Source organism: Protomyctophum parallelum (genome assembly GCF_964188405.1).
Source record: "Protomyctophum parallelum genome assembly, chromosome: 2".
Taxonomy (NCBI): domain Eukaryota; kingdom Metazoa; phylum Chordata; class Actinopteri; order Myctophiformes; family Myctophidae; genus Protomyctophum; species Protomyctophum parallelum.
In genome coordinates, this window is record NC_139699.1 from 39,102,316 (window position 1) to 39,129,682 (window position 27,367).

General features: G+C 42.7%; 1 protein-coding gene across 2 annotated transcripts; it reads left to right on the forward strand.

The window, feature by feature from the left end:
- Positions 1 to 10,174: 10,174 nt before the first annotated feature.
- smyd2a (SET and MYND domain containing 2a) lies at positions 10,175 to 26,778 on the forward strand. Of its 2 annotated transcripts, XM_083760055.1 has the most exons (12): positions 10,175 to 10,523; positions 12,042 to 12,105; positions 12,297 to 12,407; positions 15,395 to 15,455; positions 16,369 to 16,496; positions 19,174 to 19,241; positions 19,755 to 19,857; positions 20,562 to 20,672; positions 21,788 to 21,911; positions 22,384 to 22,558; positions 23,533 to 23,641; positions 24,495 to 26,778. In XM_083760055.1, the coding sequence occupies exons 1-12, from the start codon at positions 10,351 to 10,353 to the stop codon at positions 24,576 to 24,578; spliced, it is 1,311 nt and encodes a 436-aa protein (XP_083616181.1). In that variant the 5' UTR covers positions 10,175 to 10,350; the 3' UTR covers positions 24,579 to 26,778. The 2 variants fall into 2 exon arrangements, with proteins under 2 accessions (XP_083616181.1, XP_083616182.1); XM_083760056.1 differs by lacking the exon at positions 12,042 to 12,105 and having other exon boundaries at positions 10,364 to 10,523.
- The last annotated feature ends 589 nt before the right edge of the window (positions 26,779 to 27,367 follow it).

Here is a 27,367-nt window from a genome sequence, read left to right on the forward strand (position 1 = left end):
CCGACCACGGCAACAACAGACAGGCTGACCACAGTGTTGCAGATGCAGTTATAGTGTAGCAAGCAACTCTGACAATAGTAGCAGTAGGCTATACTGCAGACAGCTATACCATTTGGATAGATGCACCTGCAACGCAAAGCCAAGTAGCCAGATGCCTATTAGATGGGGGTAGCACCCGCAGTTTCATTAAAGAGGATATTTCCAGAGCACTTAACCTGCCAGTTATAGGTAAAGAAACGTTGAATAGGCCCAGGCCGTAGCGTAACGGTCTGGGCACCGGACTGGTAATCCAGTCGCAGTGTGCCGCGGGTTCGACTCCCGGACCCGACACGGCCTTTACTGCATGTCTTCCCCCCATCTCTCTCCCGTTTCCTGTCAGCCTACTGTCTGTCCCTTCAAAAATCAATAAAAGGCGTAAGCCGCAAAAAAATATCTTTAAAAAAAAAAAAAAAAAAAAAAAGAAACGTTGAATATGTATGTTTTTGGTTCCAAAACACCCCAGAGAATTACCTGCAGGAAAGTGAAGGCTCGTTTGAGAAATATTAAGAACAATCAAAGCATTGATGTCCATTTATTGGAAACAACCAAGTTGAGCTCTTCTATGATTAAAGCGCCAAACGGAAAGCTAAGGAGGGACTTGGAAGCAAAAGGAATGCCCATAGCAGATGTACCCATCATAGGGATGGATGCAGTGGAATTAGGAGTCCTAATTGGCGGAGACCAATATTGGAAAATGGTTACAGGAAAAATGGAGAGACTGAATGAAGGACCAGTTGCACTGGAAAGTGTATTTGGATGGCTGGTGCAAGGAGAAGTCACCACGCTAAATATCATAACTGAAGTTGTGGACATTGAAGTGATGCACATCAGCGTCGGAGAGGAACATAGGCACTCTCAGATCAGTTTTGGGAAATCGAATCCCTTGGAATCTACATGAAAGAAATGCATTCTGACAGTGCCGGCCCTGAGCAATTTGGTGCCCTATAGGCAGGATTTTCCGTGATGCCCCCTTGAAAAATGACCACGGCCCCCTTGTGTTCTAAAGCACTGTGTTTGTTTTTTTTTGCTTGGTGGATGATGCCCTAGGCAACTGCCTGTTCTGCCTGATGGGAGGGGCCCTGCATTCTGAGAAGGAAGACATGGCAGTGTATCCCAAGCCGTGCATATCCACGGATATCCCAAGCCGTGCATATCCACTATAGACCGATTCCGTAGCGGGTCTCATGGTCGCAGCCTACGTATTTCCTGTAGGCGGACTCGACGTAGCTGCGGGGGTAAAACCCTCACCAGGCGCACCTCTTCCACTACAGTGAACGGCAGAGTGACTGATGTTAGTTTGCCTCAAACTTTACTCCTTTACCTGCTTTTTTTACTAACACTAACATTACAAAGATGCCCAGAACATCGAGATGAACCTGTGTAGTTTATGGCTGCTCCAACAGTAGTGGCAACATAAAAAATAAAAATAAACGGAATGTCTAATATCCACCTCGGTGGCGGAGACCAGCGCCATTGAGTAATGGTTGAGACAAAGCAGTGAAAGATACATAACGCAAGTCTTACCCAATACCAAATATTTCTGTTTTATTAACACAAGGCTGCTGTACTTTATACCGCATATACTTTAAATGCTTAGTATGAGGTATAAAATACAGCAGCCTTGTGTTCATAAAACAGAAAGATTGGGTATTGGGTAAGACTGAAATTATGTATCTTTCAGGACCCTTCACTGCTTTGTCTCAACCATTACTCAATGGCTCTGGTCTCAGCCACCACGGTGGATATTTTGACATTCCGTTTTTTTCTTTTTTTTATGTTGCCACTACTGTTGGAGCAGCCATAAACTACACAGGTTCATCTCGATGTTCTGGGCATCTTTGTAATGTTAGTGTTAGTAAAAAAGCAGGTAAAGGAGTAAAGTTTGAGGCAAACTAACATCAGTCACTCTGCCGTTCACTGTAGTGGAAGAGGTGCGCCTGGTGAGGGTTTTACTCCCGCAGCTATGTCGAGTCCGCCTACAGGAAATACGTAGGCTGCGACCATGAGACCCGCTACGGAATCGGTCTATTGATTGATTGATTGAAATATTTATTAACAGTTTGCAGAATTTACAGTACATTTCAAGCACAAACTCAATACAAAGACTGTTAACTGTGAGTGGACGACCCAATTAAGCATTACACTTGTTTACAACAGGGTCCACATTGTTCAATTCATCAAAACATTTAGAGACATACAAATAGACATTTCTATGTAGCTAAAGAACAGAACAGGAATTCATCATAAAGGGAAAAGATACATATACAGTGAGGGGAAGGGGGGGGTGGGGTGGGGGGGATTCAGATCTTACAGAGGCCAGTTTCGAATTGCAGCCATCCGTAGGTGCCCTTTGAGAGCGGTTTTGAAGGAGTCAAGGGATTCACATGTCTTAATGACTGTTGGTAGGGCGTTCCACATTTTGGTGGCATAGGAGCGAAAATAATTTAGTCCCTTGTTTGTGCCGAATCTGGGTTGTACATGGTTTGTTGCACTCCCTCTGGTGTTGTGGGTGTGGACTTCGTTTACATTAAGGAAGTATTTAGACAGGTACGCATGGGTATCTTGGTGGTGTAACGAATCTTGTGGACCAGACCCATTGCAAGATGCTGTACTCTGTCGTTGACCCTAAGCCATCCCAGCCTGTCAAAGTGGGCAGGGGTGAGGTGGGTTCGGGGGGTGAGGCCAAGTAGGAGCCTGACCAGTTTGTTTTGGGAGGTCTGGAGCCTTGTTTTAAGGGCCTTTGAGGTGCTGTGGTACCAAGAGGTGGATGCATAGTCAAAGAAACCTTGTACGAGGGCTCCTGTTAAGGTCTTCAAGGTGTTTTTGCTGACCAGTGAGGAGATCCTGATGTATATTGAAATCACAGTTCACATTAAATATAGCCTATAGTATTAGTAATGTTAAACTAGACAGACTAAATATGTTTAAATAAACTAAAGTGGATCTCTGTATCTCTGCTCAAATGAGAGGAACAAACATGTCTGGACAGAGACAGGGGTCCCTGTATGTCAAATAGATCACAGCTGGCATTCTATCGTAAATAGCTATAGGCCTACTTTGATCTGACCTATTGATAGCAAGCCTATACTGTCCTCCGTGGTGACCACTTCAGACCATTTGGGACAGTGGGGGTTAGGGAACCACCTTTTGGTCATGTTCATTTGATCTCTTTGTTCTAACCTGTATTTAAACCCTATGAAAATGTAACTGTGTGTGTTAGGCTCAGAAGCCGTCAGGCTGACTGGGTGCATGGGGCTGGGGCTCCAGCTCCATGTCTGTGATCTGCTGTCTTTGTTTGTAATCTACAATAAAATGGACTTCTGGAAACTTTCATCTGCCTGTCGGTCGTGGACTCATTCTCCGTACCTTTGCCTGAGTATTTAGTCACGTTTACGTATGTTTATGGGCTAGATAGTAATATACTTTTAGCTCATTTACTTCAAAGTGGTGCCGATCCCGTTCGATTTTTGGATGGAGGAGGACGGCGGTGGTGCTGCTGCGTGCGGCAGTCGAACCAGCGGCGAGTCGACACACTGGCGACGGCCTGCCCGGCGCGGCGGGGAGGAGCGGCGATTGGCGGCGGCGGCTCTCGGCGTTCGGTGACCAGAGGCGATGCAGAGCGGCGGGGTGAGGATGCGCAGCGTGGCATGTGCCCCGGCCGGCCCGTGGGCGTTCATCGGCGGTCAGCGATCGAAGGGAGGCGGTGACGCGCTTCATTCACTCTTGTCGGCGTCGGCGACGGCAAAGCGGCTGATCTACAAGCTCGCGGCGCGGCGCGCAACACGCTGATTCACTTTCCGTTTGTTCAGTCATGTGGTGACTGAAAAGGGAGGAGGTGATGAAAGTGAATTCAGATCAGAATTCAGAATGAAACTTTTCGGACAATGGGCAGCTCTCGATAACACAGAGCGGCCTACGCCATGCGGTGCGCATCTGTACTGCAACACAACTTCGTCTGGCCTGTGCGCTGGCTGATGAATTGAACACTCGAGAAGGTGAGACAAAGAAGAAAGAAGGGCAACATTACAGATAATGGTTCTATTATATCAGATGGATATCGTTCCATCTGATTTCAAATGTATATGTCTACATTTGTCTATAGTTCAACATATACTGGGCCTGTATGTTGATTTTTATGTGTCGGGTATTTTAATTAGAGAAGTTGACTTAATGGGGATGAATATGCCTAAGGGGGATTTGAAACTGAACAGAGATATTTACCGGAGTATAATTAGTTAAATGTTTCTTTGTCAGGCGAAAGACAGTGCCCCTGTCGTACGCATAAGTGTCAACCGTCCTAATTATGCATACAGTTTTTATTTATGTTCGAATAAATTTGTGAATGGGTAAAAGTCAACAAGGTATTTATGCTATGACATGTGGGAACACTCTAAAGTATATAGGACACTCTATGATTTTAACGTAAGTATGTAACCTTTAGCATGCCGAGTTCTGAAAACGTACCGCTCTTTAAAAGGGAAGAGGGTAAGGTTAGGGGGACGTCGCAGTAGATTGGTTATTTGTAAGCCTTGGTATTCTAGAGTGTTTAGATATGAATTATGAGTGCTTTCTGCATGTGCTAAAAGAGGAGTTAACTAAAAATAACGAAAGTTACGAATCATTTTATGGATGACTATAGTAAATTTATTCTTGACATTAGCTGAAGCTAAGAGCTTCAGATGCCACGTTTGAAAACTGTAACACACTTTGATTCGAATATTGGGTTGCTTTGATAAGCAAAAGGGGTTGGATTAAGCGACGTGTATTGTCAGTGTCAGATTTTTGTAATATGGTTTATCAGTTATGTCAATTTCATACATGTACGAATGACCGATCTTGTATACATACTGTAATGTTTGATGTGATTCTTTGTGTGTCATGTTTTCTGATGTTCAAGCCAGTCAGTGCAAAAGGGAGGACTAGGGTGAATTGTGTTCAATATTCGTTTTATGAGGCAAGGTTGCCTCAAAGGGAGGCTATGATGTATATTGAAATCACAGTTCACATTAAATATAGCCTATAGTATTAGTAATGTTAAACTAGACAGACTAAATATGTTTAAATAAACTAAAGTGGATCTCTGTATCTCTGCTCAAATGAGAGGAACAAACATGTCTGGACAGAGACAGGGGTCCCTGTATGTCAAATAGATCACAGCTGGCATTCTATCGTAAATAGCTATAGGCCTACTTTGATCTGACCTATTGATAGCAAGCCTACTGTCCTCCGTGGTGACCACTTCAGACCATTTGGGACAGTGGGGGTTAGGGAACCACCTTTTGGTCATGTTCATTTGATCTCTTTGTTCTAACCTGTATTTAAACCCTATGAAAATGTAACTGTGTGTGTTAGGCTCAGAAGCCGTCAGGCTGACTGGGTGCATGGGGCTGGGGCTCCAGCTCCATGTCTGTGATCTGCTGTCTTTGTTTGTAATCTACAATAAAATGGACTTCTGGAAACTTTCATCTGCCTGTCGGTCGTGGACTCATTCTCCGTACCTTTGCCTGAGTATTTAGTCACGTTTACGTATGTTTATGGGCTAGATAGTAATATACTTTTAGCTCATTTACTTCAATCCTGTAAAGGAATCTTGTTCTTTGATTGACTTTTTTGATTACGTTGGTGGCCATTTTATCACCGGAAAGATTGGCCTCCAGGATGGAACCTAGGTAGGTAATTTGATCTTTTCGTGTGATAACATTGTCACCCACTCTAACCAAGAAGCCATCTGCCTTGCTGAGATTACTATTTGATCCGAAGAGAATGGATTCAGTTTTTCCCAGGTGTAAGGATAGTTTGTTATCAGCGAGCCAGGTGCAGATTCTACCGAGTTCAGAGCTGAGGGTCTTTTCAACCTGCAGTTTGTTCCTGTCCGAGACCAGCAGTGCTGAGTCATCTGCGAACAGGAACAAGTTGCAGTCACAAGCTGAGGTCATGTCATTAACATATATTAGGAACAGTAAAGGCCCTAGTATGCTTCCTTGTGGGACGCCACAGCTCACTGGGAGGGGAGGGGACAGTGTTCCGTTCACCTCCACCATCTGTTCTCTCCCCTCCAGGTAGGATTGCATCCAGCTCACTGATGTGCTATCAAAACCAATAGCTTTAAGCTTGTTAACCAGTATGGAGTGGTTCACGGTGTCAAAAGCCTTTTGGAGGTCCAGCATGACCATGCCGCAGTATTTTCCAGCGTCCACCTCGTGTTTGATGTGGTCGCTCAAATAGAGGAGGCATGTGTCAGTGGAGTGGGATGTTCTGAAACCAGATTGGAACTCGTACAGCAATTTATTAGTGGCAAGATACTTTTCAACCTGTTGACTATTTTTTCCATCACTTTCGAGATGGAGCTTAGAATAGAAATAGGGCGGTAGTTGCCAGGTTCTAATTTACTCCCTTTTTTGTACAGTTTAAATCTTGGTCCCTGTTTGATGGAGAGGTTTACTATGTGGGTGATGACGGGAGCTATGGAAATGGCTGAGTCTCTGAGAAATTTGGAGGGAATATTGTCATGGCCAGTGGCCTTGTGGGGTTGGAGGGCACTCAGTTTTTTAAGTACCTCCTCAGTTGTTACCATTGCCATTTTTAAATCATCTTTACAAACACCTAGGTTTTTGTAGAAGGCTTTGATGTGTTCTACACCAAAACGCCCAGAGTGGGAGGGCAGTTTGTTAACCAGCATTGTTGCAATGAAGATGTTCAAGTGGTTGGCTACATCAAGCTTGTCAGTGATGAGGGTGTTATTCGATTTGATGTTTATGTTAGTAAACCTGGTTTTTAGTTTCTGACCACAGCCTAGTTGGTTGTTTAGTAGCTTCCAAAGCTCCCAAGGATTGTTTTTAATTTCCTCGGCTTTATCATTGATAAAGTTACTTTTTGCTGATTTGGTCATGGCAATAACACCGTTTCTTAGCTTGTTACATTGGGTTTTTAGGATGTACAGTTTGGTTTGGAGATCACTGTCGAAACGCTTGGCTAGCTTGGACTTGCATTTAAGAAGTTCAGAGCATTTGTTGTCTCTGGTTTTCATTGCAGCCAGTATGTCCGAATTCATCCATGGCTCCGAGCGGGTTTTGACCCTGACGGTTCGCAAAGGAGCCATGATGTTTAGTACTGATGTAAATTTGGTTTTAAAGCCAAGCCATGCTTCTTCGACTAGTGAGCTCCTGAGCACATCGGACCAATCCAGACTCTCCAGTTCAAGGTTAAAGGCCTCACTAGAGTAGGTTTTGAGGTCCCTAGATATGACTGTTTTGTGACAGTCAAACTTTAGTTTTTGTATTTTGCGGGTACAGAAAATCATAAAATGATCACTGAGCCCACAAACAATAACCCCTTTCTTGGAGATTCTGGATTTGTCCGAGGTCAGAATGAGATCAATGACAGTTTGAGTAGAATCACACACTCTTGTGGGTTGGGTAATTAGCTGACTGACACCATGCAGATCACAAAACCGACTAAATGACTTAAACACAGGTGCTTCCTTACGAAGCATATCCGTATTGTAGTCGCCAATCAGGATTTTCTCTACACAATCCTCCCCAGCTAAGCACCCCTCAAGTATATCATAGAATCCATTCTGATCGGGCGGTCTATAGACGGTGCCAACTAATACTGATTTAGCATTTTTGAAAATTAATTCAACCCACACAGTTTCAATTTCATCATGCTGTAAGTCAGTACGAGTAACATATTCAGTGTCTTTGTGAATATACATGCACACGCCACCACCATGCCTGTTTCTGTCGTTCCTAATGATAGTATAGTTTTCTATTTCTATCTCTGGATCCTTGGTGGATTGGTCCAGCTTTGTCTCAGAGAAACACAGGATATTTGCCTTACCGTTTTGAAAGAGATGCCTGATTTCAGCCAGTTTAGGGCTGAGGCTATTTACATTCAAATGGAACAGGTGAAGGCCGTTGGTTGCGACGATTGTGTTAATTTCGTCGGTGTTGAAGTAGTCTGAGGTGTGACTGAGGATAGGCGGTGGAATGTCCGCGGCTGAGGTGTGAGTGGGGAGGGGCGGTGGAATGTGGGGGGGGGGGGGCGCCGTTGAACCTGGTAATGTCTGTAGTCAGATCCATCCTTATGGTGGCCGTGTTGACTGTAGACAGTGATACTGGGTCCGCGGCTGGGGTGGGGATGGGGGAGGGTGGTGGTCCATTGTCCTCAGTGGCCCTGGATTGACTGGGGGGAGGGGGGGATGTTCCTCGATGATCGCTGCCGTTGGGTCGGTCCCAGCAAACAAGACGCCTACAGCGGTATCCCGCGCCGATCTTGAAGTTGCGTCCGTGGTCCATTCCGTGGTGGAGGCGGCGCTCTGGAGGGCGTGGAAGCCGTGGCGCGTAGCGATGGAAACGGTCGCTGTTTGCGGAAGCAACTGTTGCTGCTGTAAGTGCAGTCTCGCTTGTGAACGAGTAATCGGTCCAGGGTTGAAATGGACATCTCCCGACAGTAGCAAGCAAAGAATAATCACAGTTCTGCGATCCATTTTGCCAGTCGGGGGCTTGTACTTGCGACTCGGGTCTGCTGTTAACAATGCGTGGATCGCCGCCGATCCAAAAGAAATGTGTTTACATTCCAAACCATCCAGGAGGAATCCAAATCGCTGTGAAACTCCTCCGCTACGTCTCCATAATGTTCCATCTCTTCTTGGTGTAAACTCCATGTTGAATCAAAGTATGCGTCCGTAATCCATAGGATGAAGAAGAGGTAAAACGCGGAAAAAGTTGAGAACATAGCTACCGGTATGCGTTGCCTTGGCTGGAGAGAGCTCCTGGGAATGCGACTGTTCAGGTCGAGTTCAGAGATGAGGGCCACTATAGGCTGAGGAAGAAATGCCACTTGACAGTTTTCAAATCAGCCTCATGGTGGCGCTACAACAGGCCAAGTTGCGTCTCACACACACACACACACACACACACACACACACACACACACACACACACACACACACACACACACACACACACACACACACACACAAACCCAAACTAATTACTCCTAAACATTTTGCCAAACATCACACACTCTCCTATCCTCCTGGAGGCACTTTTTCTAGTTAATTTCTGCATCTCTTAGGGCCCATTTAACCATATAATGCGCATGTTTAATCAAATACGAAATTAGAATTCAAATGGCCGTAAAATACACGGACCCGAGAGGTTATTGACCAGCTCAGCTGTTACACAGCAGCTGGTAAAAAGGGGAAAAAACGTTGTTGTGTATAATATGTCCAAAATAAGACTGCGGTCGCAACAGTTCCAAAATAACCCCCCAAAATAATCATATTTGAACTGGGGATCCCCAAAAAATTCATATTTGAACTGGGGACTCTCCAAAATAATTATATTTGAACTGGGGACCCCCCACCCTGACAATATATAAACTTTATTACAGGCTCGTGGCCCACAAGGTAAGACAGTACATCACATATACGAGAATAAAAATTCATAAAAATACAGTAGGCTACATTTACCCAGCCCCACAGGTTACTGCTCTAGGCGAGGCACTCATGCCAGTGTCCTCTGATGGTAGAAGTGTACCTTACAGAACTACGGCCTGGGTCTGTCATCACCAGTCTAGTGCCTATAGTGCCTACAGTACATTCCCAATCACTTGGAATTGTAGGCACTATAGGCATTACATTTAGTTTGACTCGGTTCCACAGATAGATATTGTGAAAATAGCTCGACACCCAAAAATATCTTTAAAAGAAAAGCATTCACAGCATTCACCTCCATGCACCAGTCACTACCTTATAAAAACACAAAAGGAAAACCATATAATACAAGCCACAAATACTACATTCCAACTCGTCACAAAATATAAATATAATAATAAATACAAAATACGGCTGGCCGTAACAGTGACTTTATAAATGTTTACAGTTATTTGACATTGGTTGGGGACTGCTGAATGTGAACTACTGTGTACAGTACAGTGCATGGGGAGTGGGGACCATATAGACTGTAAAAGTTGAAGGTGGGGACCACTGCACAAAGTTGGAACTTGGAAGTGACACTTTTCTTATTCCCCTCCTGCCCAGTAGGCGTCGTACATTGGAGTCAGACGCAACTTCCTTGAAATGCCAGGACAGAAGAAGAACAAATCCCCAAACGTCGAAGAAGAAGAAAAAGAAGGCAAAGCAAGCAGCAGCAGCAGTAGCCAAAACTAGCCATACATAAATGTATACATTATAATTTACATGATACAGCCTTTGCGAGACACAACAGCATAGAGTAGCAACGGGAACAGAGCGGCGGTGTGTTATTCTACCATTAAAACCGGGTTAAACCTGCCTTTAGCATCATAATGAAGAACGAAGGCATAGAGGGGACGGAGAGGTTTCTGAGCCCGGGGAAGAACAGAGGTCTGCGGGCTGTCAGGCACTTCAACGTGGGAGAGCTGGTGTTCAGCTGCCCTGCTTATTCCTACGTCCTGACTGTCAACGAGAGAGGAGCCCACTGCGAATACTGCTTCAACAGGTACATATGTATATATGAATATATTGATAACCTGCATGCAGTCTTATGCAAAGGTTAAAGTGTAATTCAGATAGCATGTTAATTAGACAAATGCCACGTTGACCTGGCAATGCTGGAATCCTATAGAGATTGTGTAGTTGTCATCATTATTTATTTGTTGATATTATATTATACTGCTTAGACAGATGCTTGGTAAGCCTATGATCATATACTGAGGCATGTCTGCATTTGATGTATGTGTTTAACAATTGCCTTCTGTAAGTCACTCGATCTATTCTGGACAGAGAGCATCTGTTAAATTGTTATGACACTTATTATTATTCACTCATATTCATGTGTTATATGATATCTATGTAGAGTGTAGCAAAGATGGGGTCAATTCAGGACAGTTTTGTTTTTCTCCCCCTTTTGGGGGGTACACTGCAGTGGCTGTTTTGAGAAGTGTAGGTTGTGTAAAAGGGTATGAGATAAATGCTAAACTACTAGTGATTGATTGAATACTTTATTAGTCCGAAATGTAAACGGCACCTGGTACAGTCAGAGTCAGACATTAAGGCTGAAAGGATAACACAAATAAGTCCTAGGGACTTCTCAATTGTGCTCCTACTGTATGTAAGTATTATTCAGTTCACATAGCATCAACATATCACAACTACTGGTTATATTTAGTTAGTTGATTCCTAATAAAAAACGCCTGGGTTTCCAAGGCTAGTTAGTGAGTAAGATAGAGGTATAGGTAGCGTACCTTTAGTTAGCTATAGCTAGTATGGTGGTGACACTGTCAGCCAGGTCCAGTGAAAGGTTAAGCAGCTATATATAGATGGGACACATGGGTGGCTGCTGCTTTAGAAGTACCCAACTACCCATGTGCCCTGCACCTTGAAAAGCACATCGGAAGTGTGCTGGCATTTACTCTACAATCTACATATTTAGATTTGTATTCTTCTCTCTTCTAGTTTCCTTGTTCATTATTTGTTTTATTGCTGCTACTTGTTGCTGAGCAACCAAGGCCAAATCATTTTACTGTTGTGTGTGTACTGTCTTCTACTGTATATAGTTGCTGTCGGCCAGAAACCTCTTATTTCCATATTCTAACATTTTGTGTTTAGTATCTATTCTAGCAGATCTGTTTTGAGCTTGTAGATGCAGTATGTGCGATGTTTGAATTTGAATCAAGACAAGTAACAGTTTTGGACATATGAGGTTTCCACCCGATGAGGAGGCACATTGTAAAATGTGACAATAATGGTAAACGGTGCATTCATATAGTGCCTTGCATCCTTAATAAAAACTAAAAAGCATTTTACAATGTACATTACATTCACACACTTATAACCTAGCCTATAGTACTGAAAAACTTGGTAGCAAGTAGCAACTGATGTGTATCACACTTGTCAGTCATCAATCATTATGTTTGTAATGCTGTAAATGGAAACTCTGTGAATAATTCTATTATTATTTTCAGCTGGTTGAGATGTGTTTTATTATTCTAACATGCGTCCTGTCATGTGTTTGCAGGAAAGAAGGTCTCTCTAAGTGTGGTAAATGTAAACAGGCTTATTACTGCAATGTGGAATGTCAGGTAAGTACGTGTGTGTGTGTGTGTGTGTGTGTGTGTGTGTGTGTGTGTGTGTGTGTGTGTGTGTGTGTGTGTGTGTGTGTGTGTGTGTGTGTGTGTGTGTGTGTGTGTGTGTGTGTGTGTGTGCATGCGTTGTGCAATAATAATATTAATAATAGTCCTCTCTCCTTTACTGTGTGTGTGTGTGTTTTCAGAAAGGTGACTGGTCCATGCATAAAATGGAGTGTTCAGCTATGTGCGCTTATGGAGAAAACTGGTGTCCATCGGAGACTGTCCGCCTGGTGGCCAGAATCATCGTGAAACAAGTAAGAAATGGAATCAGAATCCCTTTAGTTACTTAGTTACTGTGAGTATGGAAGCATTCAACAGAATCCCTTTAGTTACTTAGTTACTGTGAGCCACTACTGTATTGCCACTATGTTGCTCCATTCCCCATGGTCCCCATCTTTTTCCGTCTTCGCCAAATCTCTTTGCTGAGCATAGATCGGATATTTTAAGTGACTGTTGGCCTATTATGTCATGCCCAGAATAGGGATGCTAGGGTTCATATGGTTAACTGGACCAGGCAACTTCCCAAATGGCCACACAGCCTCCTGAACCGCTCTGCCTGCCTGCCGCCCCAGATCTGATCCAAGATTAGAAGCATAGCTGGGATAGTAGCACTGGCTGGAGAAAGCAGGCTATTTAACCATTTATGCTAAAAAGTTTGAGAACTACCTGGTTTTGGGTTTAGTGGTTGACCTGAGTGCACAGGACGGAGTTCTCCGCCCTATCGATTAGTAACGCCCAGCACTCAAGACAGAGATTGATCAAAATTATTGATTTCAAACCGATCGCATTGCTCCACAGGCTGGGAGCGTCTGTTGCGCAACATTCGATGTTGCGCAACAGTGGGACGTTATCGAAAATGTTTTGATTGATTGAAATATTTATTAACAGTTTGCAGAATTACAGTACATTTCAAGCACAACTCAATACAAAGACTGTTAACTGTGAGTGGACGACCCAATAAAGCATTACACTTGTTTACAGAGGGTCCACCTTGTTCAATTCATCAAAACATTTAGAGACGTACAAATAGACACTTCTATATAGCCAAAGAACAGAACAGGAATTTATCATAATTACCCCTGTTTAGCCGACGAGATGGAAAATCTTAAAACGTGAATAACTCTTGATCTAAACTTCTAAATCATTCCGTCCAATTCTAAGAAAAGATTATGTGTTAGACGGACCCACCCCGGCCAATTCTGAATTTGACTGGCAGCCAGTTATTGAAAATGTTTGGAAATGTTATACTCTTGTCTTTTGGGGGTCCCAACATTTTCAGATGGGTGGTCCGTGGGCCGTGGCCATATACCGGTATATCAATTTGTGGGTCCTTGGCACGACATAGTTTGAGAACTACTGATTTAGAAGGCATTGTGGAATTGGTCTCAGGCCTTATTGTGTTCAAAATGTTATATTTATATATATATTATATAAAAACTATATAACACAAATGTTCTCGATTTTTGAATAGCCAAAGTATAAAATATGGTCAAAGTTAAACTGGTCACACTAATTTAGCAATATAACGAACACAACTGCAGTGGTTGTATTTGGTCAGTACTTGCATGGTGACGTGGGTTCGAATCTCCTGTAGGACATGAAAGAGCTAGTGTAGCTTTAACATGATTATCAGACTGAGAGACTCAAGAGATACAGTATGGTAGCGTCTATGAGTTGGATCCATTCTTACTTAACGGTAAGAAATCAGTTTATCTTCCTTTCACAGAATGGAGCAGGAATTGTGGAAAGACTAGAGGAGGAGAGTGGAAATGGTGAAGCAATAACATATCGTCTGTTGGGGTGAAAACAAAACGTACTTTTCACCATTCCAATTGCATCACTTTGAGCCGCGAGCTGTTCGAGCTTGTGCATCTGCTGCCCTTGGTGCTGTAGTGTGATCAAGTAGGGCGTTCATTTATGATTAAAATATGGAGATAAGAGGTTTTTGCCCGACAGCAATAACTTAATTGCTTAATGATGCTTGCTTCACCAAGGCATTTTTGTCACTGCTACTAACAGCACTGGCTCATTTATTGACTTATGGCAGCCAAACAATTTGGACTTTGAATTTGACCAGAAGAAAAGTACAGCATTGGTCCAAGAACAAGTCAAGAGTATTAATGTCACCATCAGCTGCTAGACAAAACAATTCAATTATTTAAATTCATTCCTTTATTTTGAGGTTCTATTTTTCCATTGTGTTTGTGCTCGTCTAAGTAGATGCACTGTGTTTGATTGATAGATTGAAATATTTATTAACAGTTTGCAGAATTACAGTACATTTCAAGCACAAACTCAATACATAGACTGTTAACTGTGAGTGGACGACCCAATTAAGCATTACCGGTACACTTGTTTACAAGAGGGTCCACCATGTTCAATTCATCAAAACATTTAGAGACGTACAAATAGACACTTCTATATAGTTAAAGAACAGAACAGGAATTCATCATAAAGGAAGCAAAAAGGGAAAAGAAACATATACAGTGAGGGGAAAAGGGGGGGGGGGGGGTGGGGGGATTCAGATTTTACGGGGGCCAGTTTCGAATTGCAGCCGTCCGTAGGTGCCCTTTGAGAGCGGTTTTGAAGGAGTCAAGGGATTCACATGTCTTAATGACTGTTGGTAGGGCGTTCCACATTTTGGTGGCATAGGAGCGAAAAGAATTTAGTCCCTTGTTTGTGCCGAATCTGGGTTGTACATGGTTTGTTGCACTCCCTCTGGTGTTGTGGGTGTGAACTTCGTTTACATTAAGGAAGTATTTAGACAGGTACATGGGTATCTTGGTGGTGTATCGAATCTTGTGGACCAGACCCATTGCAAGATGCTGTACTCTGTCGTCGACCATAAGCCGGTCAAAGTGGGCAGGGGTGAGGTGGGTTCGGGGGGTGAGTCCAAGTAGGAGCCTGACCAGTTTGTTTTGGGAGGTCTGGAGCCTTCTTTTAAGGGCCTTTGAGGTGCTCTGGTACCAAGAGGTGCATGCATAGTCAAAGAAACCTTGTACGATTCTCCTGTTAAGGTCTTCAAGGTGTTTTTGTTGACCAGTGAGGAGATCCTGTAAAGGAATCTTGTTCTTTGATTGACTGGCCATTTTATCGCCAGAAAGATTGGCCTCCAGGATGGAACCTAGGTAGGTAATTTCATCTTTTCGTGTGATAATATTATGTGTGTGGGTGTGTGTGGGTGTGGGTGTGTGTGGGTGTGTGTGTGTGGGTGTGTGTGGGTGTGTGTGTTTGTTTCCAGAAAGTCTCAACAGAACGCACTCCTTCAGAAAAAATGCTGCTCCTATCTGAATTTGAGGCTCGTAAGTAGGCTAGTGTGTGTTTAATTATGTTTTGTATTCTCTGTTACATGAGTGTGTGACTGTGTATGCTTAATTACATATACTGTGTGTGTTACTTGACAGTACACGTGCACACGTGTGCATGTCAGACCTGGAGTTGGGACAGTACATTTTGATTGATTGAATACTTTATTAACAGTTTGCAAAAAGCCAGATGGACAAATGTACAGTTATACAAATAATAATAAAAATAGCCCCTGAAAATAGCCCCTTTCATGACATAAAAATGCAGCAAAAAAAGATAAAAATTTAAACAAAATTGCATTAAAACATGCAAAAACAGAGTAACATTAATAAGACATTAAAACAATAGCAAAGAATGAGCGAGCGAGACAACAGCCCTCTAGAGTAAGGAACGGCTTTCCCCCACTCCACTCCGCTCACATGCTCTGTATTCAAGTGATCAGCAGTAAAAGTATGTCATTTCGGGAGTCATTTCTTGGGTACAGGCTTTAGTCATTAGACAGACAACCTACCTCAAACCCTAACCTAACTATAACCGCAAGCACGGGAGCAGCGCTTGTTAGACCGGTGTTTCCGCCTGTCGGACCTTTGGTGTGTCGGATCTGCGTGTGCATCCCCATTTCTTTTGGCAAGCTAGAAGACTTCTAGTTCCAGTTGCAAATTGCAGACAGGTGCTAGTATTTTCTGGCGGTTTTGAAGGAGAGTCAGGTCTCGAGAGTCATACTTTCTGATTGCTGGTGGTAGGGCACTCCATAACGTGGTGGCATAATGGTAGAATGAATTCATCCCCATGTTTGTGCTGAATGATCTGGGCGGAATCAATCAGTGGAGCTCCCTCTGGTGTTGTGCTCATTGGCGTTTCCAACTCTTTTGACGTAGTTTGACAGGTACATCGCTGTGTGTCTTTCAGATCTGGATAAGTTGGACAGTGAGAAGGAGGAGATGAACCAGACGGACATAGCAGCGCTGCATCACTTCTATTCCACACACATCCACGACTTCCCTGATGACCAGACTCTGACTGAGCTGTTTGCACAGGTGAGACTGATTGGCACAAATGAACACCCTACTTGAACATACTACTACTACTTGACCACCCAGCAGGCACACTATGGTTTCAAACAGTATATAAGCATGATGCACAGTATAGCGTTTTAAATGCACAAGTCTTGGAATCCCAGTTCTACCTCGGTTCTGGGGGCTTGGTTTAAACCACTGACCTAGAAGAACCTCTGGGAGGAATGTGGTCTTTACTGGTCTGCATGGGCTCTGTGTCAGCACCATAGACTGTAAATAAATATGGACAAAGCGTTCATATTTATCCTTGAATTGTAAATCTCCATCTTTCTAGATCCGTTTGGGCCCAGCTGGCCATTGGCTGGTCCAGACAATGAGGCGGGACTCTATGGAGCTATGGGGTTTTTTGGGCCCAATGACAGCGCCACAACAGGCCATTATATGAACTTTCAGGAAGTCCCGATTTCCTTAGTGGCTTCACAAAATATCTGTCTGACTGCCCCCCTGGTCCACACACACACACACACACACACACACACACACACACACACACACACACACACACACACACACACACACACACACACACACACACACACACACACACGCGCTCACACTCACACTCACACTCACACTCTCACTCACTCCTCTATGCCATACCGTGTGTGCATGTTGCTCTCTCTCTCTCTGTGTGTGTGTGTACAGCTGTCCTGAACTCGTTAAGGCCCCTGTCACACAGAGCCCACGTCAGGCATGTAGTCCAGCATGTGTGGCTGACAATCAGGTGTTGTTGTTGGGATGTGTCCTACTAGCACCTATGGCAGTAGTCAGCCATTAGCTTTGGCTGTTCACACATCTGCCAGACAGTGCCATGGTCTTATTTTCTTTTCGTCGCTGTCGGGCAGAAACCTCTGATCTCCATATACTAACCTTTTGTGTTTTTTTCGTAAATGAACGTCCTACTACTTGATAATACTACAGCGTCATACAGCGCCGCGTTTGAAGCTTTCACATCTGCTACTTTTGCTATTTTTTTATTTGAATCCTGAAAAGTACGAGTTTTGGACATATGAGGTTTCCACCCGACAGATGTTTTGTAAAATAGTCTGCTCTGTAGCAGTCGCTGCAGAAACCTTTATCTGAAAAGTACGAGTTTTTCAACTTTTCAACTTTTTGTTTCTTTCGTGAATTAATTGAAACCCTGCTTTGTAGTATGACGGTGTCGTGCAAAAATAGACAAACTACAATCTCACAACATTGTGTGCTTGTGGAGCGGCTATTTTAGCTACTTTTGAAACATTTGAAAGTGAAAGTGAGTCTGTGGGTTACTGGGTTTTATAAATATTGAACCAATAAAAATATAGTAAATATATACATACAAAACAGTTATTCAATTAAATGAATCATCAACTAATCTAATATACGGCAACCTTCCCCGTGTTTCTTCACTGGTACGATCCAGGAGAGGGCAGTATGTCGGCCACTGCTACAGAGCTGACAATGAGGTTATAGCTTCCCTTCTCTGGAGTCCTGCCTCAGGGCGGACCAGAGGTAGAAAGCTGTCGTTCCCTGATGTCATCGCTAGGGACACATGCTTCAGTAGTCAGGAACTGGGGGTGGCAATGAAGGACCGGGAAGTCTGGCGTAGCATTGTGGAATCCATGATCTCGACCGCGGTCGAAAAATTATCATGATGAAATGAATCATTTTTCACATGATTTTTGTTTTGGGGCCTTATACAATATACCGGTACTGTTTCTCTCCGTGTCTAAAGAGGACTACATGTTAGCATGGGTGTCCTTCGCATACTCCGGTCTTCATTAAAAAACAAAGACATGTACACACTCCTGCCATTGCCCTTCACCAAGCTTCTGGCATTCTATTCAAATCTGGAGTTGGTCCCTGGGAGCTGCACTGTGGTCGCTCACTGCTCCCAAGTAGTTAGGCTGGGTCAGATCTATTATGCCTGCGGCATAATAAAGTATAATACAACATTCAAGGTGAATTTTGGCCTGCACAAAACGATTACACAAACTTTCCATCTGCACCTGACCATTTTGATTGCACACACACAGTATACTACACACAGCATCACACATTTATTTAGTTTGATGGTAGTATGGTAGCCGTAGGGCTTTAAAGTTAATTTCATGAAGGAAAAACACAAAGAACCAAAACAAACACCACAAAAAGTCAGGTTATATAAAGATTGGGAAACCACAACACCCAGCTTGATCTCATCGTGTTCATTGGATTTATTACCATAACTTTAATTATAATCATAATCATTATAATAACAATAGTAGTGACATGTCTCCTCCCCAAGTTATAATAAAGAAAGATTTTCCATCTATTTTGGGCTTGAGAAATGACCCACCAGCGACATCTGTTGACCATTGCAGCGTACACACACACACACACACACACACACACACACACACACACACACACACACACACACACACACACACTGTGGGAATTATAACAGTGGTGCTCAAAGTGGGGCCCAGGGGACCCCAGGGGTCATTGAGGAGGGTTCCAGGGGGGTCTCTAGCAAAATGGAGGAATAGTGTAGCTGGTACAGTATTTTTAGAGCAGTACTGATCCTACTCTCATATTACATTACTGACACGCTATCTCTCTCACCCCCTCCCTCCCTGTCTGTTTGTCTGTTCTCTCTTTGTCTGTCTGTCTCCAGGTGAACTGCAATGGTTTTACCATTGAGGATGAGGAGCTCTCCCATATGGGATCGGCTGTTTTTCCCGAGTAAGACTGTGGTTAAACCTTTTATTAATTAACTTCATACTTATTATCATCATCAGATATTGATATATAAACCAGACCTGTTGAGAGAGAGTTATGACACTGTTTGATCTCGCCGCAGTGCGATCGCATGGTTCATGTATTGATCTATATCCATTGCGAGGGTACAATCAATGTCTGTCTACTCTGTAGTAACGTGCAATGAAATGTGGCACGGTAGATCTGCTACTTTTTTTTATTTTTATTTTTCTGCCTTTATTGATAGGTTGAAAGTAATTTGACAGGAAATTGGTAGAGAGATGGGGGGGAGGGGGGAAGACACGCGGCACGCCGTCAGGCTAGCTCAGCAGCCCAGACGATTGAGCTAACCGTCCGGGCCAGATCTGCTACTTTTGATGCTTTTGTGAAACACAAAAAGTTAAGAATATGGAGATAAGTGGTTTTTGCCCGACAGCAACGATATTCTAATATTCGTATCACATCTGAATGTCCTGCTCTCTCTGTCCCTGTGTTCAGTGTAGCACTGATGAATCACAGCTGTCAGCCTAACGTCATAGTGACATATAAAGGCACGGTGGCCGACGTACGAGCTGTGAGGGACATCCACCCTGGTGACGAGGTAAGAATCGCATGGTGTGTTATCACCAAACGATTATTGGTATCCTACATCCTTCCACAGGGCTATCGTGTCAACCAATTGTCACAATAGCCCTGTGGAAGAATATAGCCCTGATAGTGATTGTTATGGTTCAGCTTGTCCTTGTAGCAGCTAGTGTGACTATGGTCTGATGTGTTTGTTGGCAGAACTACCTTACCATTGACTTCTCCCCATAATAATATGTTACATTAAAGTATAAACATCACCTCCTTGAATATTGTCTCTGACTCCTCTTCCCTCATCAATTACCAGAATTCCACAACACAACCGCTCAGACAGAAACTTTACTCTGTGCTCTTTAGGTCCCTCAATGGAATTTTATATTTAAAAATGGAATCCGAGTTATGGCGGTTTGAAAATCCTCCTTTCAACTGCTTTGCACTGTGAATATATTTGCAATCCCATAGTTGGAACGGTGGGGCGTTGCTATAGGAACCGGACCAATGTTAAAGGCTAATCCGTAGGCATTAAACCATTATATAGACGGAGTATACGTTGAGGTATGTATATATTCAGACTTGGGATATGACCCCACCTAGCGTCGACGTACGTATATATACAGACTTGGGGAAAAAAAGAGTTAATCTGTATCCTGACTGAGTTCTATATCCTGCTTGAATAAAATTGCTATCCTGACTTCCAACATTCTCTCTCTCTCTCTCTAGTTGTTCAACAGCTACATAGATCTGCTGTATCCGACAGACGACCGTAACGAGAGGCTCATAGATTCCTACTTCTTCACCTGTGACTGTACGGAATGCAGCAGCAGGTCCAAGGTACCCAACACAGCATAAACCTTTTCTCTCCGTATTCTTTTTTTTTTTTTTTTTCATAAATTAAATTAATACTACAGCGTCACACAAAACCATCAAAGATTATTGACGATTGTTACTTTTGATACTTTTGAATTTGAATCTTGAAAAGGAACTGTTCTGGACTAGACAAAGACTATATAGATTCATAAATAGCCACACAGTCTGCAGTGATATAATACAGAATGGTTTTATCAGCCCAGACTGTGTGGCAAGGCTGCAGAACTCGTGTTGTAACCTCATTGTGTCATCTGGGACAGTGTTTATGTCCCCTTTCTGTCCTACTCAGAGCTACTTTCAAGTGCCACAATTTTGGTACTTTCTGCTTTTTTTTTGTGGCGAGTACTGTAGTACTCTGTGCTTATGTGGGGGGACAGTAGTTAATCTCCAGTCTCCTCCTCCTCAGAAACTTTTCAATTTGAGTGTTACTGTTAACGTTGTATGAGAAAAGCAATTTGACGGGTGCACGGCTCACGAAGACACACAATAAGAAAACAATAGCCAGCACTCCAAAGTCTCGTATTTATTTTTATTCATTAAGGCATGGGCAGCATACACGGATGCGTTGCAGCGTCATGCCCTCCTCACGGTGTATTCTATATATACATGCTGAATGAAAAAGTACCAGAAGGACTTGTTGGCTATTGTTTTCTTATTGTCTCCTTAACGTTTTATGGGACCATGTATTCCATTTATCCATGTTTGTGATTAGCAGTGGCAATCATGGTTTCACAGGCATGCTCGACTGGGGACAAGGTTTTGAAAAACGGGCGGGGATACTGTGGGCAGTATGTGTGTATAGCTGGCTGGAGCAGCCTCTCTTCTACATTAAAAAGGTACACTCTGCCGGGTGGAAACCTCATACATCCTAAACTGTTACTTTTCAGGATTCAAATTTAAAAATAGCAGATCTACAAGCTCTCTCCCATTGCACAGCGTTTCTAGCTTGTAGATCTGCTACTTCGTATGCTTTTGTGTGACGCTGTAGTATGATCGAGGTGGCTGTTGATTTACAAAAAACAAAAATTTAGAATATGGTGCATAGTGGGTTAATAGTTAGTTACTCTCTCTCTCTCCAGGACAAAGCTAAGATGGAGATCAGGAAGAAGTTAGACCCTCCTCCTGACCCAGAGGACATCAAATCCATGGTCCACTATGCCAAGAACGTCATCGAGGAGTTCAGGAGGGCCAAACACTACAAGAATATCCTTCCATTCACTCCTCTTCTTAGCTTCTATCACTGTCTCTCCATTCCTCTGCTATAGCTTCTACCCCTTCAGTTTTAGTTTTTCTGATATAGTGAAAGTCAAATAAGTTGGAAAAAAAGATAAGCAAAGGAAAATCAAGGCACATCTTCCAAAAAAGTAAGAAAAAAACTTGACAGATAGGTGGGAAAACAAAGATGTTTTTACACATACAATTCTATTTTGAGGTTCTTTATTTAAGTGTTTATTTTATTATCTTGGTGTGGGGCTCCACCTCATCATTCATCTCTCAGGGCTCTAGTGGATTGTAATGGAGACAGACTCCCGCGTGTTCCCCGCTGTCGGCTGATACCGACAATAAGCCACACCCGACCTACTTCTCAAATCATGGTTTCCCTTTTTAGTTTTTGTCTTGCTTTTTAATAGAGTAAACCCTGGTGGTTCCTCCTCCTTGACCTTTGGCTGTGCACCTCCCAGTGAGCTGTTGGAGCTGTGTGAACTGAGTCAGGAGAAAATGGGCTCCATCTTTGGAGACACCAACGTATACATGCTGCACATGATGTACCAGGCCATGGGAGTGTGTCTGTACATGCAGGACTGGGACCAGGCCATGAGCTACGGAGAGAAGATCGTAGGACCCTACAGGTCAGGAGAATCACTTTCAAACCTGTCCCTTCCCTGTATGGTGCATGAACCAGTAGTAGACTCTACTTTGAGAACCACTGTTCTAAATCCTAACAGTTATGTTGCTAATGCTATATTGCTCAAATCTAAAATGACACCACTTTCCAGGTTGTGACTCACTAATTCTCGTGCCAGTTTCCGTGGCCTCCACCCGAGCCGCCCACCCGTCTCCCCGCTCCTTTGTCCGTGACCACATGACAGACTGTATCGAATATGAATGACTGACGATACAGAGACACCTCCCCAACAATATCGCAGAGACAGTTTGTTTATTTTTGGACCACAATTCTTATTTGAGACGATTTAAGATGACCCCATGTTATTCTCCATAGAGAAAAGCTTCTGTAAACTAGGTTACTAGGGGATGAGCGAGTAAAGTCAGTCCTTCGGTGCTCTATAATAAATACTAATAGTATAACGCTTTACAAACGCATCAATCAGCACTGGACTTATACTGTATATATATATTATTTAGTGCTTGTTGTGCCGCTTCAGCGTTGCCTGACATGCTGCGGATTCATTTTCTTCCCCCCTCCGCTCGCAGTCATCCTGTCGAGAACGAGGAGGGCGCAGGCGTGGGGGAGCGCACAGCAACTGGCACGACAATTATTGAGTGGCTTCCAGGTTTCAATGGGTTAATGTAACTTTATGCATTATTTAGCCTCTTACTGTCATTATGGATACATCATATTTTCAGCCTACATCACAGAACCTCATTAATATGTCATTGCTGTCGGCCAGAAACTTTGTAGCTATCTGCTTTTTCAACTTTTTGTGTTTTTGTCATTCATGAATATAATAATAGTAATAATAATACCTTTTATTTGTATTGCACTTTTCATTCACACGGAATCCCAGAGTGCTACATTTATTTCAAACAAATAATCAATCCTCAAAGGTTAAATAATGACGTTGTCTCTCGTCTTTCTGTGCAGCGTGCACTATCCACCGTTCTCTCTGAACGTAGCGTCCATGTATCTGAAACTGGGTCGTCTCTACTTGGGTCTGGAGAGGAAGAATCCTGGAGTCAAGGCTCTGAAGAAGGTACTATATATATAGATATGTCCTTTTCTTTTCTTTTTTGGGGCGCCATTGTAAAATGTACGTCATAATGTGCCTCATTACGTCATAATGTTTGTTTTACATCACCTACAGTAATCAACATGAGTTAGACTTTAATATATTTGCGGCCCTCACTTCACACGGGTGTGATTTTGTTTTTTAAATATATTTTTATTTCATTTTAAGAGGGGTACATGCACACATGAAAAGAATAAACATATTACAAATTCTCTGCCAGCTAGGTGGCTTGCCTCCTTGCCTCGTTTTTAAAGTCTTAACCCCGCCCCCCAGCACCAACCACCATTACAAAAATGAAAATAATAATTATAATTATTATTATTACTATAACAACTATTATTAATTATTAAACTTAAAGCTACATTTTGTAAATTAACAACAAATAATTATAAATAATCAAATTATTCTCGTATGTGGGGTTTCCTGATGTCATCAGTATATGCCCATATATACTGTGTATGTGCATGCTCGCTTATATGCCCATCGTCACAGGGCCGTCAACTCTCCCTTTAGCCAATTTTAATTTAGGATGTATAACGTCTTGTGTACATGACCCCCTAGCACTCCTCATTCACCTCTTGGTTTTCTTTGGTTGATCTAGTTATGCTATGCAGATTTATGTTAGTCACTTGTTTACATACTGTATGCTATGTTATTTAAAAACGTATATTTGATTAAAAATAAAAAGGCTATATGTGCAGATTCTATCCTGGATTAGAACTATCCAAACGTATCAGGACCTCAGTGTTCACTATATTGTAAAAGCTGTTGAATGGATCAAATCCATTGCAAATTGTTAATGATTGTGTGAATCCAGGCGCTGGCCATCATGGAGGTGGCTCATGGGAAGGATCACCACTACGTCGCCGAAGTCAAACGAGAGATCGAGGAGCAGAAGTAGAGGGAAAGGAAAGAAATCACATCTACAGAATGCTCAAACAACACATCACGCTGCCTGCGACTTGTCGTGAGCTTGTGTAAATTGGCTATTTTCGGCACACAACTTAGTAATAAATCTGACTAAAGAGCAAGGAAGGAACACCTTCTCAAAGCAACAAAAGTAAACAAGTTACATCTGCACGGCATGCATAGTTTACCTTGCTCTATTTTTTTCTTTTTACTGTTTAAGGGTAGAGTAAGTGATATTTTTTGGTTAAAACAAAAGGTACTTTTGTTAATTAAAGGCATTTTTTAGGTTGTTGGGGAGTGCATTCCAGAGGGGCAGCAATAGAGAAAGCCCTATCCACGGAGAATCCTCCTGTTACTGAACTCTATAGCAATGAGTACTATCAGAATATAAAGAAATGTAACAGTTATTGTAATGAAACAATATAACTTACCCTACCTTTTTAAGGTGCTGTGTCTACAGAAAATGTTTTTTTCGTTTGTTTTTCTTTCTTTTTTTTAATGACTTTGGTCATGTCCAGAGAGCTACACGTGCACTGAACGAGACGACCTCTGCTCAACGATTATGACCCTCTGCATGGGAAAGTGACGATGTGCAGCGCTCCCTCTCCAAAAGTTGGGTCTATATTCAACTTGAGGCGCCCAGGGTGCTCCGCCCAGACGCAGAGAGAACTGAAACATGATGTTGCAGAGCTAGGAAGAGGAAGCAGAGCTCCAGCATGTCTTTACCATAGTTAAACACGTTTTCTGCGGACACAGGGCCCCTAAACACACCACTTTCTGAATGATGTAATTTCCTTTCCGCAGCTGTGTGTATTTCTGTCAATCATACAAATGAGGGCAAATATTGGAATATGCAAACGTTCTCTGTGAGCAAATACATCACAGCCTGTGACGTGAAAAAGTCCTGCACCTCCATTTTGGTGTTTTTTACTCTTTATTGTTGAAATGACTTGAAATATTGAAACATCCTTAAATCCAATAGATTTTAAATGCATGAATATCAGTGAAGAAGAAGTGAAAATGTTTCAGCGCAATGAAACTTTCATCTGACTGCGATGATGAGTGACAGTGTTTTCTACCGTTTTCTTTTTTCATTTTCTTTTCATTTGGGTTTTTCCTGTGGTTCTGACCAGAGTTGATCAGGATTGATCATGTTAAACCCGTGCTGTTGCCACAGTAGGTTTGTGTTCTGAGCCAGCTGATGTTTTTGAAAGCGATGTTCTGGAGGGCATTAATACGTATTTGTAGCAAACGTGTAATGTTTGTCACATTATTTACCGTCGTGTCCCTATTCTGAACCTTTACTGTAAAGGTGTCTGCACAATGCTGCGTTTAGTTTTTTTTGTCTGCAAGGACCTTAATAAAGGCCAATTTATGCTTTGTGCAACATGTGTTGGCCGACGCATAGCGCAATGAAGATGAGGACCTTAGCAGACACTTCATAATATGTTGTGCACTGTGAAGCTCCGAGATGCAACAAGACCACATTCACTTCCTTGTTTACATTTTGTGGGAGACATCGGTGAGTTGGGAGACGGTATGAACACTTAAAACTCACAACGTTGTGCAAAGTGGCGTTCAAAGCAAAAATTGGCCTATATGTGTCTGCGACAATACATTTGTCCTGTCTGCAAAGCTCCTCCACCAAGTTCTGATGTAACTTTCGTTGACGCATCAGTTGACAGTTGACCCTAAAGAAGCAAAAATTGGGTATGCAGCAAAATGTTAGAAGTAGAATATGTTCTGCAGATTAGAAATTGGAGGGGGTCTAGTATAGAGCCCTGGTGGACTCTTAAGTAAGTGATTAACAGCAGCAACATGGTGGCCAGTTTGGTCCAACTTGTCTAACCAAAGGCTCTGGTTGTGTTTACTCTTAAAACTGTGAATAAAATCTCAGTGACCCTGCATCAGCTACTCTGTAGCAATGAAAAAAACGTGATTGGTGCTTTGATCGTCTTAACAGAACCTTGTTTTTTTGTTTTGTTTCATCACACAAGGCTTTATTATCCAGCATACAGTCGTACTGGTCCCAGTAGGACCTGTACCGGTGTGTACCTATCTATCTAGGAACCAGTTGTATTTAATTTATTCACAATGAGTGCTGATCTAAGACCAGGTTGCCTCATTTGGTTTTTGGCATGATTTTGAGAAAATGTGAATGTTTTATTTTAATAAAATAAGAAATAAAAGGTTCTGCTCTTGTGACAACAATGTCAAAATGAATGTTTTTGTTTTCTTTCTTTTCTTTAAAAAAATGTGAATAATATGATGGACTATATTGTTCTCACTGTGGGGTCTGTTATGTACACCGAGAGTTACATGAACACTGAGGATTGTACAGACTGGGGTCTCTGAAATGAAAAAGCATATCGTCTCTGTCAGGTGGAAACCTCTTAGGCCTACTAGATAAGAGGTTCATGGCTTTCTGCCCGATAGCAACAATATCAAATGGTCTGTTGTGGCCTAACGCTAGCCTGGCTAAGGCTTTGGCCAGACATAAAGTGGATTTATGTGGAGTGGATTCACTCATGCCTCAGCGTGAGTGAATCCACACTATCAGTTTGGCCAGTGGCCAATGTCAGGCTAGTCTAATGTCTATGAAACTGGGGCTCCTTGACATTAAACAAGGTTTAGAATCAGTGCTCTAGGGGTATACTGTCTAGCCTTTGATACCCTGAGGATTCGTAGATGACTTGACTGCTGCACCTCAATGGATCCTCAATGTCTTTAGTTTGGATGTTATTTTACAGCATATTGGTCCTCAAACATGTCCATGTCAAG